Below are 12583 nucleotides of genomic sequence, written 5' to 3' on the forward strand. Positions count from 1 at the left end.
CATTGAAGGAAGTAATAAGGCGAGCACACACAGTTTAATCCAATTTCCCCCTGAAGCTATTTTTTCCTGTCAACCCACATTATTAAACAGATCAAAAATTTCAGAGAGGTCTGCAGAATAAGTCTTCCCCCAAATTGAGAAGCCATTAATAAGAAGGGGAAGGGACTATAATTAAAACAGAACAATTTTATTATACCAAAACTCCATTTGTTTCCAAATGCCACAGGTCAGATGTGCACAGGTAAATATGATTTAACCCCATTGCTAGGGACATTCCAAGGGAGAAGAGAAGACGTGAAAGGGGGAAAAACTGACATTTATTAAGCACCTATCTTTGCCAAGCACAGGGTTAAGAGCTTTTTGTGCATTATCACATTTATTCATTTGTACAGCTGCCATGTAACAGATATGATTAACACTGTTTTGCCAATGAGGAAAGAGATTCATAGATGAAGTAACTTGTCTAAGGTCACTGCGTGTGTTAGTCCAGATTGTCCAAGAAACAGACACCAAGACAGGATTAAATATGTAGGGATTTTATTAGGAGAAATGCGTATATAGGAAACATAGCAGGAAGTCTGGGAAAGTCAATGGATCATGATGCAAATCTTACCCTAACCTGGAAAGAGGGAGCAAAGGGGAGGTGGGTAGAAGTCTCCTGGAATGCCACGAAGTCTAAGGAAAGTTCAGCAAGGCCATCAGGGAGTCCTAGAGCCAAAGTCAGCTATCACGGAGTCCCATCTTTCCCCAAAAGGGGCTTACCTTGATATGTCCTATGCACTCTGTTACTGGCTGGGAGTAGCCCATGGGGAGCCTGGTCCCAACGCAAATGCAGGGAGGGATTTCAGAGCACAGCACCCAGGGCCCTTGGTCAGTTACACTCCCTACAGGTGGAAGTCTGCAAGGCACGTTTTCATGGCCAAAGTAACCTGTTAGAATGTGAGGATTCAATCCTATGTTATTCTGATTTCAACCTATGCTCTTTCTATAATATTACAACTTTTACCCAATCACAGGCCATGTGAGTCATATATACACAAAAAAGGTTCTGTACTCTCCGGACCTTAAAAAAGCAGGGAGGAATGTCCTCCCCTCACCATATGATATCTATGATTTCCCTCCAACTATATCCTTAAGTCAAAAAACACATCACTTCAATAAATATATTTACATAGGACTCCATTTTCCTAAAGTAAAAACTAGAGAATTGGGGATTTTTTAGATGTAGTACCACTTTTTCAAACAATGACTTATAGGCATTAGGCAGAAAGTGATAAAGAAATGTCTCAAGGAACTGTTTAAAGTCTTAAACCACAGCTTATATCCTGACATATCTCATTCATTTTTCACCTAGAAAAAATAGCCCATTTATGCATTCACTGGTCCACTCTTTTATTTGTTCATTTATTCACTCATTCATCATTGATTTGCCAAACCTTTGTTGGGTGCTTGTTATGCTTGAGGTGCTGGGAAAAAGACATACCACAATCTGCAACCTGGAATTCATCATCTAAGTGAAACATACATTTAAAAAAACAAATGATATAAAAATACTATGGCCATGATAGGATGTGATAAGTGACATATAATCAGAATGTTCTGGAGAGGGCAATTTATTCTGCCAGGGGACATCAGGAAAGACATTTATAAACTGAACATATTTGGATTTTTTAATGTTCTGAGCAGATCGTGTGAGGCCTTCACAAGCTGCTGCCTTTTGACATTAGCAGGAGGTAGGTGGTGGGAAGTGCAGTGTGCACTGATGTCAGTTGGAATCGAGCTTTTAACCTCACCTCCTCACAACAATTGTGCTCCTTATCCTCTCTCATCTTCCCAAGTTTCAGAAGAATTCACAAAACTGATTTGAAGTATCTTCCCTGGTGCCATTATAGGCCATTGGGTCAGCATGTAGCAGTTTTAAGCTACTCATTTAATGGCTTATAATGGTTTCTCTACACCATTAGTAGTCTCTTAAGTACCTCTAATTTGTCCTCTGATTGACTTACGTTACAGTGCAAGAAAACTTGGGGGTTTGTTAGTGGGCCTGTTGGCTCTTGGGTTTTTGAACAGTTTCCCTTCAGTCAAATGAACACCTGCTCACAGAACTGAAAGAGTCCCCTGTAGCACTTAATATGGTTCCGAATGGCCATTCCACCATGGGCTGCACAAGTCATTGCTGGGCCTCCTCGCCCCAGTGCTGTGGATCCCACTTCCTTCATAATATAGCTCTGTCTTGTCCAGACTCCCTAGTAATTCAGACAACAAAGCAGAAGCCCTTGCTCTGGTTGGAATGGAAGGTGAATGGTCTCAGGTGGAAGAAGGCAAAGTTGTAGAATTGAGGAGTAAGACGGTACCACGAAGATCATCTCATACAACCTCTTCAGGAAACAAAGGCTCAGCTAGGTCTGAGGATTTACACAAAGATGCAATACTACTGCTCTGGTTTTCTATTGCTCAAAACTAGTGACTTAAATTAACAACTATTTTATCATATCTAATGATTTTGAGGTCAGCAATTCCGTCAGGATTCACCTGGGCAGTTCTTCTGCTCTTTATGATTGTTGATGGAAGTCACTCGGTGGTACTCAGCTGGTGGATAAGCTTGTCTGGAGGGTCCCACCTAGCTTTACTTACATGCCTGGCTTATGAGATCACTGAATGCCTGGGCTCAGCTAGAACAGTCAACCAGAGTGCCTACATAGTGGTCCTGGGTCAGTCACACTTCCTACAGGGTGGCTGGCTTCTCCCAGAAAGAGCATCCCAAGAGAACCAGGAAGAATATCCACGGCCCTCTCTGACCTGGCCTTGAAAATCATGCATCATCACTCCCACTACATTGTGTTGGTTACAAGTGAGTCGTAACGCCAGCCCAGATTCTAGGAGAGGAGAGTTAGACTCCATGCATTGATGGGGGAGCAGCAAAGTTATATTTTAGAAAAGCATGTAGACCATGAACTTGTGGTGGTCATCTTTTACAAACACAATCTGCCACAATATTTTTGTGATAGAACCAGTATAAGATAGTACAATCATTTCATGTTACAGCTGGAAAAATAATTCCCAGAGGTACTTAAGGAGGACCCCTTTCTAGCTTTTAGCATTAAATAATTTTATAGATACCTACATGTTATCAGTTTAATTTATTATATCTATTAACTGAGAAAATATATCATGACTAAGAGTCACTATGAGGTGAATAAAGCTCTCAATTTTTTATTGTGTTAATGAGTCTCATGAAAGTAACTGATTTCTACATACATTTAAAAATTGCAGTATGAATATGTAGGAAAACTATTCTCTATCCAATTCAGACAATGGCAGTAGGAGATCTGGATCCCCTTGCAGTAGCTCTGGTAACCCCCGAGAATCTAAATACCTCAGATAGAAAGTCACTAGTCTAATCTAACTTCCTTCTTTTACACATGAGAAAACTGAGGTTCAGAGATGTGAAATGGCTTACCTAAAGCCACACAAGCACAAACTCACAAAAAATCAGTGCCAAAGAAGGACTCAGTAAGGTTGCCTGACTAAAATCTAAATCTTCTTTCAGGGCTGAGAGTTGATGAATAGACATTGGGTTGGTCTCAGAATGTGGAAGACTTGGTAATACTCCTGTGTGTTTCAGGGAAGTAGGAAGCGGGGGAGCGGGGAAGTCAAGGTATACTGTAGGGCAACAGTCCCCCAAGTGTGGTCCACGGTCTCAAGACCCATTCAGGGGAATCTATGAGGTTAAAACTATTTTCGTAATAATACTAAACATTATTTTCTTTCTTCACTCTCTTTCTCTCACACGTGTACAATGGAGTTTTCCAGAGGCTACTTGATGCCTAATATCACAGCAGATTGAATACAGAGCAGATATGAGAATCCTGCTGCCTTCTAAAAGCCAGTCATTAAATTGATTTGCAAAATTGTAAAATAATACCATTCTTCTCACTATTTTTTAAATTTGAAAAATATAATTATTTTCCATTAAAATGCTATTTTTGTTATGCAATGGGTCTATTTTTATTATTTTTTAAATAATATAACAAATGAATATTTTTTAAATTTATCAGTTTTATAACATGATAAATATTAGTAGATATAACCCACATAAACAAGAGCTCTTTGGGGTCATCAATAATGTTTAAGAATGTAAAGGGTTCTTAAGACCAAGAGTTTGAGAAATGCTATCATAGGGTGTATCAAGGAGCACTAAGTACTTTTGCAAACTGCAGAGATGGACAAATGCCCCATTCCTTTTGACAAAAATAGTCATTTTTAACTTGCCTTTCCAATGCTGTTTAGCAGACCAGCAACCATCTCCCCAGGATGGAAATCCAGAACTCTTGAAATCTGAGAGACACCTTTCAATGAGAGTCAGTACATAAAATAGATTTAGTTTGTCAGAAATAACTTGTTTATCTAATGTTAATGCAGTTCACTTAGTGGAGAAAGGGACCTTCTAACTTCCAAAGCACATTTATTACATTAGCAGAGAGTTGGCAATTAATCCAACAAGAGGAGGAGATAAGAATGTAATAATCACTTTGGAACATTCAAGCTGACAAAGTCTTGTTTCTCCTTCCCTTCCCGAGAAAATATTCATGGTATATCAGAACAGATTCTCACACTGGTGATCTCCACATTTATAATAATAATCATTATAGATTGCATTTTTAGTGTTCCTATGATGCTAGTTTGATGAGGTGCTGTATAAGTAAGCAAATCTATCTCTAAAGTAGAGGTCAACAAACTTTTTCTGTAAAGGGCCAGAGGGTAAATATTTTAGGCTTTGCAGGCCATATGGTCTCTGTCCCCATTACTCAGCTCTGCCTTTGAAGAATGAAAACAGCCATAGACAATATGTAAATGAATGAGTGTGGCAGTGTTCCAATAAAACTTTATTCACAAGAACATTCAGTGGGCCAGATTTGGCTCATGTGCCACAGTTTGCTGACCCCTGCTCTAAAGCAATGTAAAATCTCTGTACCTACTGTGCTGTGATTTAACTATGTTCAAGTATGCCTGCCTGAGAACCGTAATCCAGTCTGCATTAATGATAGAAAGTTACAATTATTGAGCATCTGTAATGTGTCAGGTGTCTAACCTATATTATCCCCCGAACTCATAACCATATTCCCAAAGGTGAAATTTTTATTTCCATTTTACAGATGAATCATAATGAGGTTAAAATTTTTCCAAAAGTTACAGGTTTAATAAACTGTAGAGCCTAGATATGACTCTGCATCTTTCAGACAATTTCTTCTAGGTCCAATATTCCATTTTCAGAATCACTGTTGTGGATATGTATTGCTTCCTGATTGCCTATCACCCTCTACTCAACTCAATTTCTTTCATATTAAACTATAAGGGCAGAATAATATGGATTCCATGTTATTAAAGAATTTCACTGTAGCAGAACTTCGGTAAAATGCCTCATTCATTTATCTTCATTGCCAGAACTGTCCCAATGGCCATCTTAATGTTGATGGTCATGCAAAGCTGAAAATTCCAGATTAAAGTGACCACATAATTAGACCCAGAGCTGTTGTTTTGAAGCTCTGGGTTTCTGAGTGTACACTTGATGTTTTTGAGCTGCTTATGAGTTGTTTTGTTTCCAGGAATCAGATGCCTTCTTAACAGTAATCATCCCTGATATTTGTATAGAGTTTTACGAAGTGTCTCCATGCAGTCTCTCTTCTATTGATGTAATAATATAGTCATAGCAGCCAAAATTTTTTGAGTACTTACCATGTACCAGACACTGGACTCAACACTTGCCAGGCACCATATCCTCTAATTTTCCCACATCGCTATGATACAAAGGGTGATGCTCTTTCCATTTATGGATGAGAAAACGAGATGGAGAAATTAAATATCTACCTAAAATCACCCAGATTATATGTTGTAGGGTCGGGATTTGATTAATACTAAAGCCAGTGTGCTGCATATAGATTTTCAGTTACTTGAAGACAGAGACTGTACCTGTTCTTTCTTTCCCTGCTTTATAGTATGTCCTCCTGACAACTTCTTGCTAACCCTAAATTGTATTTTAAAAGAGAATGTGAAATAAAATAGAAAAAGCATTGCAATATACTATAAGTAAAAGGAATAGGGTACTAAATTGTATATGGATTATGATTGCAAAATTTTTTAAAAAAGGAAGCAAGAAAAATATGTCTAGACTCTAGAAAAAAAAAAACCAAATATGATTGATGGTTGTAGAATTATGTGAGAGGTCATGGAGTTTTTTTCCTAGTTTTCTCATTTTTCTATATTTTCCGTTTTTAATCATGGTAACAAAAGTTTTAAAAAAGGAAAAGCAAAATAATTGGTAGAGTTCTTCCTTTATGGTTAGCAGTTTTTAAGTATGATTCATAAACACATCCCCTGAGGGACCAACATCTATTTAAAGAAGCAAAGCATGAAGCTACTAGAGAAAGAGCCCAAGGGTGCATAGGAACAAGCTAATGTGGCCCACATTCATCAGGGAAGGGAGGAGACCTGGAGGTTCCAATTTTTTAAGATGAATGTAGAAACAGAAACAGGCCTGAGGGGCTAATGTCTTGAGCAAACTCATAGACGTGGAATCAGCTAGAAGTGTGTCTAGGGGAGAAAGGGGCCATTTGTGGGGAGACACAGGCTTATCATGAAAGAAGACATTGTGGGTTCTTGACAAGATGAAGGCTCTACCTTCAGAAATAGAGTGGAAGGGTATGTCCTAGACTCTGGGTGTTTGGTTCCTGGTTGGGTAGGGAGGAAAGAAAAGGGAAAAAGAGTTATCCTCACCTCCTATCTCTTCTCTTTCTAAGGTATCCTACAACATTTCTAGGCTGACATTGTTCATTACATAGCCAGTCATTTATTTTTCTGCTCAAGATCCTTCAATAGCTCCCCACTGCCTCTCCAGGCCAGTCCAGACTTTGGATGAGCATTTAAGGCCCTTCATATCCTGGAGCTGACTTTGCCAACATTGTCTCCAACTCCTCCCCTACACTTCCTCAGGCTACAGTCCAATTAATCTACATGGGGTATCTCCCTTTGTGTCTACTCTCACACTTCACTCAGGCTGTTCCCTCCCTAGAAATATCCTCCTCAAGACCATCTTTTCCAGTCAAAATTCATCAACTCCTTCCTCTTCTCTGAACATTCCTTATGCATTCATTCATTTATTCATTTGTACTTAGCCTCAGGTTATATTAATTTGTATATTTGTCTCACCACCAAACTAGATGGTACTTTGGAGGGCTGAGACCAGGTTCTATCTCTCCTTGCATCTTAACATCAAGAACCAAAGCTCTGTGATCAGTGTATGCTCTATAAATATTTTGCTGAGCTCAAGAAGAGAATGGCTGGTAAAGACATTGATAGTGAGAGAAAATTTAAAAGTAGAGGCCAAACAATGCACAAAAAGAAATAATGAGTTTGACTCTGGCCTGCTAACTTTTAGGGATAAAAGATGACTTTTAAGGCAAATACGGGCTTAATTCTGCTTTGCTACAATCTAGATTTATGAAAAATAATTATTTGGTGAGATACACAATAAGAGTGTGTGACTAAGGCTACTGCTCAGATGGCCTTCTATCCTATACCAGGTGTTTATGCTATTCATCATTTATTTATATATTCATTCATTCAATAAACACTATGTACTACTAAAATCTAGACACCATGGAAGATACTGAGGAAATAGGAGAAATATTTAATATAAAGGAAAATGAATAAAGTTTTTCCTCTCTTGAGAATTTATAATCCATTGGGATTAAAAAAAATAAGCTTAAAAGAAGAATAGAGATAAGTTCTACTTCCAACAATAAAACACCTTTTTGTTTGACATCATTCTCCCATTGAAAACAACTATAAGCACTGAACAAGATACAAGAAACATCTGAGAATGCCTAAGGCAGTCAAGATTTGAGGGGCCAAGAAACTGGAAGGAAGAAAAATTGGTTCATCAAAGTGATTCAGATATTCTGTGCAGATTTCCCACTCAAGGCAATTCCTCAAGGCTGATTCCTAAAATAGCTGGATGGAGAGGCTGAGAAGCCTAGCAGAAAATAGCTACTGGGAAACAGAAAGACTGAGCAGAAGTTTCGGTGGCCTCATGGAACTGGGGAGGAAAAACAGAAGTTCAGGGCTACTAAGAGAGCTAGGGCTAAAAACCCACAGATGCTTCAGAAAAAGGAAGTAGTCCAGTAGTCTGAGTGGCTTATCCTCTCCAGGCATTCACCAATTAGCAAATAGCAGCATAGAGAGAAACTGAACAAAAATCTAGAGACAAAAGATTATAGAGATAAATAGTGCCTTTGAGACTCTCATGAATACAAATTGGCATGAAGACTTGTCAAGAAGGAGCAGTCCTCAGAAATACTCAGGATTTCAGTGACAGCCCTTCCAGGACTATATCCAAGGAGTAAAGGAATCAGAAATATATTGGACCTTTAAAGACTTTTGAAGAAATCCAACCTCTCGATAGCTTAATCCTGATTAGATATGGGTGATTGTCCCCATTCTAACTGCTTACTAGAAGCTAAAGACTCATGTAAAACCTTTATAATCTTTCTTACCCAGTGTCTACTATTTAATCAAAAATTAACAAGCACACCAAGAGACAGAACCAAGAAACAGATAATAGAAACAGACCTATAGATGATCCAGATATTATAATCATTATATAGACTTTATATTAAATAATAACTATAATTAGCATATTTAAGGCAACAGATACATTGGTTTTCAATGAATTGGCATTTAAATTGATCTTTGAAGAATACTTCAGTTCTCAACCAACCAAATACTTACTTCACAAAGGATCTAGACTTTAGATGCATTTCATTCTAGCCAAGAGTGGATCACAGGGATGAAGAAAAAAGCAAGAAGGGGTGATGCATAGAATTACAGGGCCAGGGGAAGAAGGTTTGGATAGAATTGGGGCAGGAAGAGATGACAAGCCTGGCCTCCGTTCTACATATGAGCAATAGGAAATCAAGAGGGTTTCTTGTTGATTAAATCTTACTGATTGATCAGGACTAGATCAAGTGCAGGAGAAAAAAAAAACAACTTATTGCTGTTTATCTATTTTAGGATTTCTTCAGCAAATCTGACCCATTTCTGGAAATTTTTCGTATGAATGATGATGCAACTCAGCAGCTGGTGCACCGAACTGAGGTAAGAAGAGTCATCTCTTGCTGTCTTGTCTCCTAAAATGATAAATTGGCCTGTTTTGAGGAACTCCTTATGTTTCTTGATGTCTATAGATATATACTCAGGCCTGGAGTCTTCACTGTCCTCAAGAGGACTCTCTGCCATTTTTAGCTTAGTATTTTTTTTAAAAAAAATTTCAATTTAGTTGTTAAAAGAGAAAATCTTCTCTAACCCCAATTTTCTATTGTTGACCTTCAATACAGACAGCAAGCAACTTACTAATAATAAAAATGTAGATACCAGCTAACATTTAATGAGGATGACTAGGTATCAAGCATTGTACTAAGTGATTTACAAATATGATTTTATTTACTTCTCACAATTCCTTGTCATGATTACTATTATTGTCCTCATCTTACAGTTGAAGAAACTGAACTTTAGGGAGGTTAAGTAGCTTTCCCAGGTCTGACAGTTAGCAAAGAATAGAGCTGAGGTTTGAATTGAGGTTGATTGGTTCTGAGCTTCACGTAATTTGGGGAGACAATTTGCCTCCCCAGAAAAAGCACATTCACGGGACTGATGTCAGTCTTATCATATAACAGCTGCCCTGTCTCAGCTGCCTCTCAGTCTAGTGGTATCTCCTTCTCACTCTCCCTACTCTTTTTCCAAGTAGCCACAAACCTTCTCTCTCATTGCCCTACCCCTACACCCACTACCAGACTCACATTCAACAACAAACCCCAATCTCCACTTTTTATTTTATTTTACTTATAAGCTGGTCCAAGAGGAATTCTGTAGGAGTGGGAAGTGCATTGATAAAATAGAAATGGCATAATTGTGCTGAATGACTTGGAGCTGAGAGAAGACTCAATTGTTGCTTGCATACCAGTGCCATGGCAAAAAAAGAAGGAACCCCCATGACTTTCATAGGGTGATGGTGGGGGTGCCATGTTCCCGCTACCCCAAGTGGAAATCCAATTCATTTTCCTGAAGTAACAGAGTTGCAGGTGCTATTAGGGAAACTTTGCATATCATACTTCGGGCAGGGAAAACTTAAATAGTTTTGGATGGACTACTTATGGATATCATTTGACACATAGTAGGCACCTAATGTGTTTTTAATAAAAGAATAAATGAATAGAATTGAGTATATATAGTATGTTTACTGCATGCTATAGGTTAGAACAACATGATTCTCCAGAACTTAATCCCTGGAGAATAGATTGAGGTGCAGCTAGCACAGTTGCCCTGAGCGGCATCCCATCCCACCACCAAAAACAATCTTTACACATAAAGATCCCTTTGTTGTAATAAACTTCTTTTGGGAGAAGTAAATAAACTTTGGGAATAATTGGAAGTGGTATCCATCCGTACTTTTGCTATAGTCATGAATGGGGGCTTTAATCAGGGAGAAGGAATGGCATATTTTTGGACTTCTTCTCTCACAAGATCCTCCTTTCCTTTGCTCCTGACAGCATTCTTCTTTTCATTATTGATATTGGTAAATTCTCCTATTCCCATGAATCTCTAGAACTTCCCCCACTCCTTATCCCCATGCTAAGGGGCTTCTGGAATCTCACAGGAAATATGATTGCAAAGTTTTCCAATGAGTCAGCAACATAACATTGATTTTTCTTGCTTTCTCAGTAGATACAAAATAAATACCAGGCAATACTGTTTACTTGGGGCAGCACACAAACACACACACACACACACACACACACACATATAGATTTTAATTTCAGAGGAAATTTGTAGTTGTTACTGAGTTCTTCAAAACTGTTGCCATGAAACATCTTTACTTATTAGCATTTTCAAATCAAGGTAAGAAATTTAAATTAACAATTTTATCTAATTTTCCTTTTTACTATCACTTTGATCATCCTCAGGGTATTAGGAGACATGACAAAGTCACATATAAACATTATTCTCTACTTCAATGCATAAAAAGAAATTTGATGATGAGTCCATGTTTTAGTCAATAATTCATAGTTCTAGTAAGGAATGCAGTAGAAGAGAAAATCACTTATAAAATAATTACGTTATTTTTTGGGTAGAGAATTATTTTTTGAAAAAATTCTAAGACTTGTGCTAACTTAAAAACTTCATAAGAAGAAAGGTCAATATGACAGAATTCCATTTAACCTTATTTGTGTATCCCCTAGAGCAGTGGTTATCAAATTTTATGAATCAGCATCACCTAAGCGGCCCACCTCCAGAGTGTCTGTTGGTAGGGCTGAGTGGAGGCTAGTGAATTGTGTTTTTAAGAAGATCCCAGGTGATGCAGCTCCTGCTGGTCCAGGAACCACACTTTGGGAACCCCTCCCCTAGTGTACACGGTACAACGCTAGGCACAGAGCAGCTGCTCATACATTCTGAGCCAAACTTAAATACGTGAACCATAGTGATGGTAGGATAAGACTTGACTCATGTAGACTTGGGCAGGATTTAGCCAAGGTCATGATTAATAAGTTGGTTTCAAAGGGGTTTTACTATGTTATAGACTTAGTCTATAATCTGAAGATCTGCTTCATTGTGCCTTTCTGGGATATTCTAATCGAGATGGTGACCAGCTAGTATAAGTATGCCCCCGGGATTCTTCTTCCAGAAACTTCTCTTCTGACTTGTAATCTGATGTGACCCAAGGTCACATCATAATTCTTTCATGGTAGAACTGTCTTGCCACACCCTCTACTCCTGCCAAGAGTCCTTACCTCTGCTGACCACAAGAGAAGGGAATTTATACCATAAGATGGACAGTCCTACAGAACCGGGGATGCTCTATCAGTGGCCAGAAGCAGCCCCACTTCCTTAATTTCAGCCCCTGTTCATCCTCAGTATCCACATGCTAGAAAATATTATTGTCATTATTCATGAAACAACAACCAGAACAGTGACTGCAGGAGATCTGCTCATAATGACCTGCTTAGTGGGCACCCTTAAAAGATTTACTACCTCAAGTTTTTTATTAAGGTGCCTGTTCCAGGCAATTGTTCTTTTCATAAGCATCACAATGGCTTCTCAAGAAGTTTTAATGTTGAAATGTGAAAATGTCAAGCATTTTCTCCCCCACTCACCACTCCTCTCTTTCTTTTCCTAGGTTGTGATGAATAACTTAAGCCCAGCCTGGAAATCATTCAAAGTATCAGTAAATTCTCTATGCAGTGGAGACCCAGACCGCCGGCTGAAGGTCAGAAATCTGTGTCTAAGAAATGTGATTTTTAAAATATATTTAACCCTCCTCTTTCTCCTCAAGTGAATGTTGGCAAACCCCAAATTTTCAGTATGATTTACCCAACCCTTTACATCTTAGCATCTTGATAGAAGAAACAGTCTATTTCTTCTGCTAGAGACATTTGAAGCTCATGTGATAGCCCAAAATAAATTCCAATTGTGTTATGTCAAGAAGAAAAACCCATGACTTCTCAGAGACAAAACTGTGGCAGTAAGTTCA

General features: G+C 38.4%; 1 protein-coding gene across 5 annotated transcripts in view; it reads left to right on the forward strand.

Annotated features, from left to right (window-relative positions):
• CPNE4 (copine 4) overlaps nucleotides 1-12583 on the forward strand; it is a 434637-nt gene that overhangs the window by 312980 nt on the left and 109074 nt on the right. For all 5 annotated transcript variants that reach the window (XM_069473241.1, XM_069473242.1, XM_069473244.1 and 2 more), the window contains 2 exons: nucleotides 9070-9153; nucleotides 12230-12319. In XM_069473241.1, coding sequence (XP_069329342.1) covers nucleotides 9070-9153; nucleotides 12230-12319 — 174 coding nt within the window. The remainder of the gene's footprint in view (nucleotides 1-9069; nucleotides 9154-12229; nucleotides 12320-12583) is intronic.

Source organism: Eulemur rufifrons, chromosome 7, assembly GCF_041146395.1.
Source record: "Eulemur rufifrons isolate Redbay chromosome 7, OSU_ERuf_1, whole genome shotgun sequence".
NCBI classification, from domain to species: Eukaryota; Metazoa; Chordata; class Mammalia; order Primates; family Lemuridae; genus Eulemur; species Eulemur rufifrons.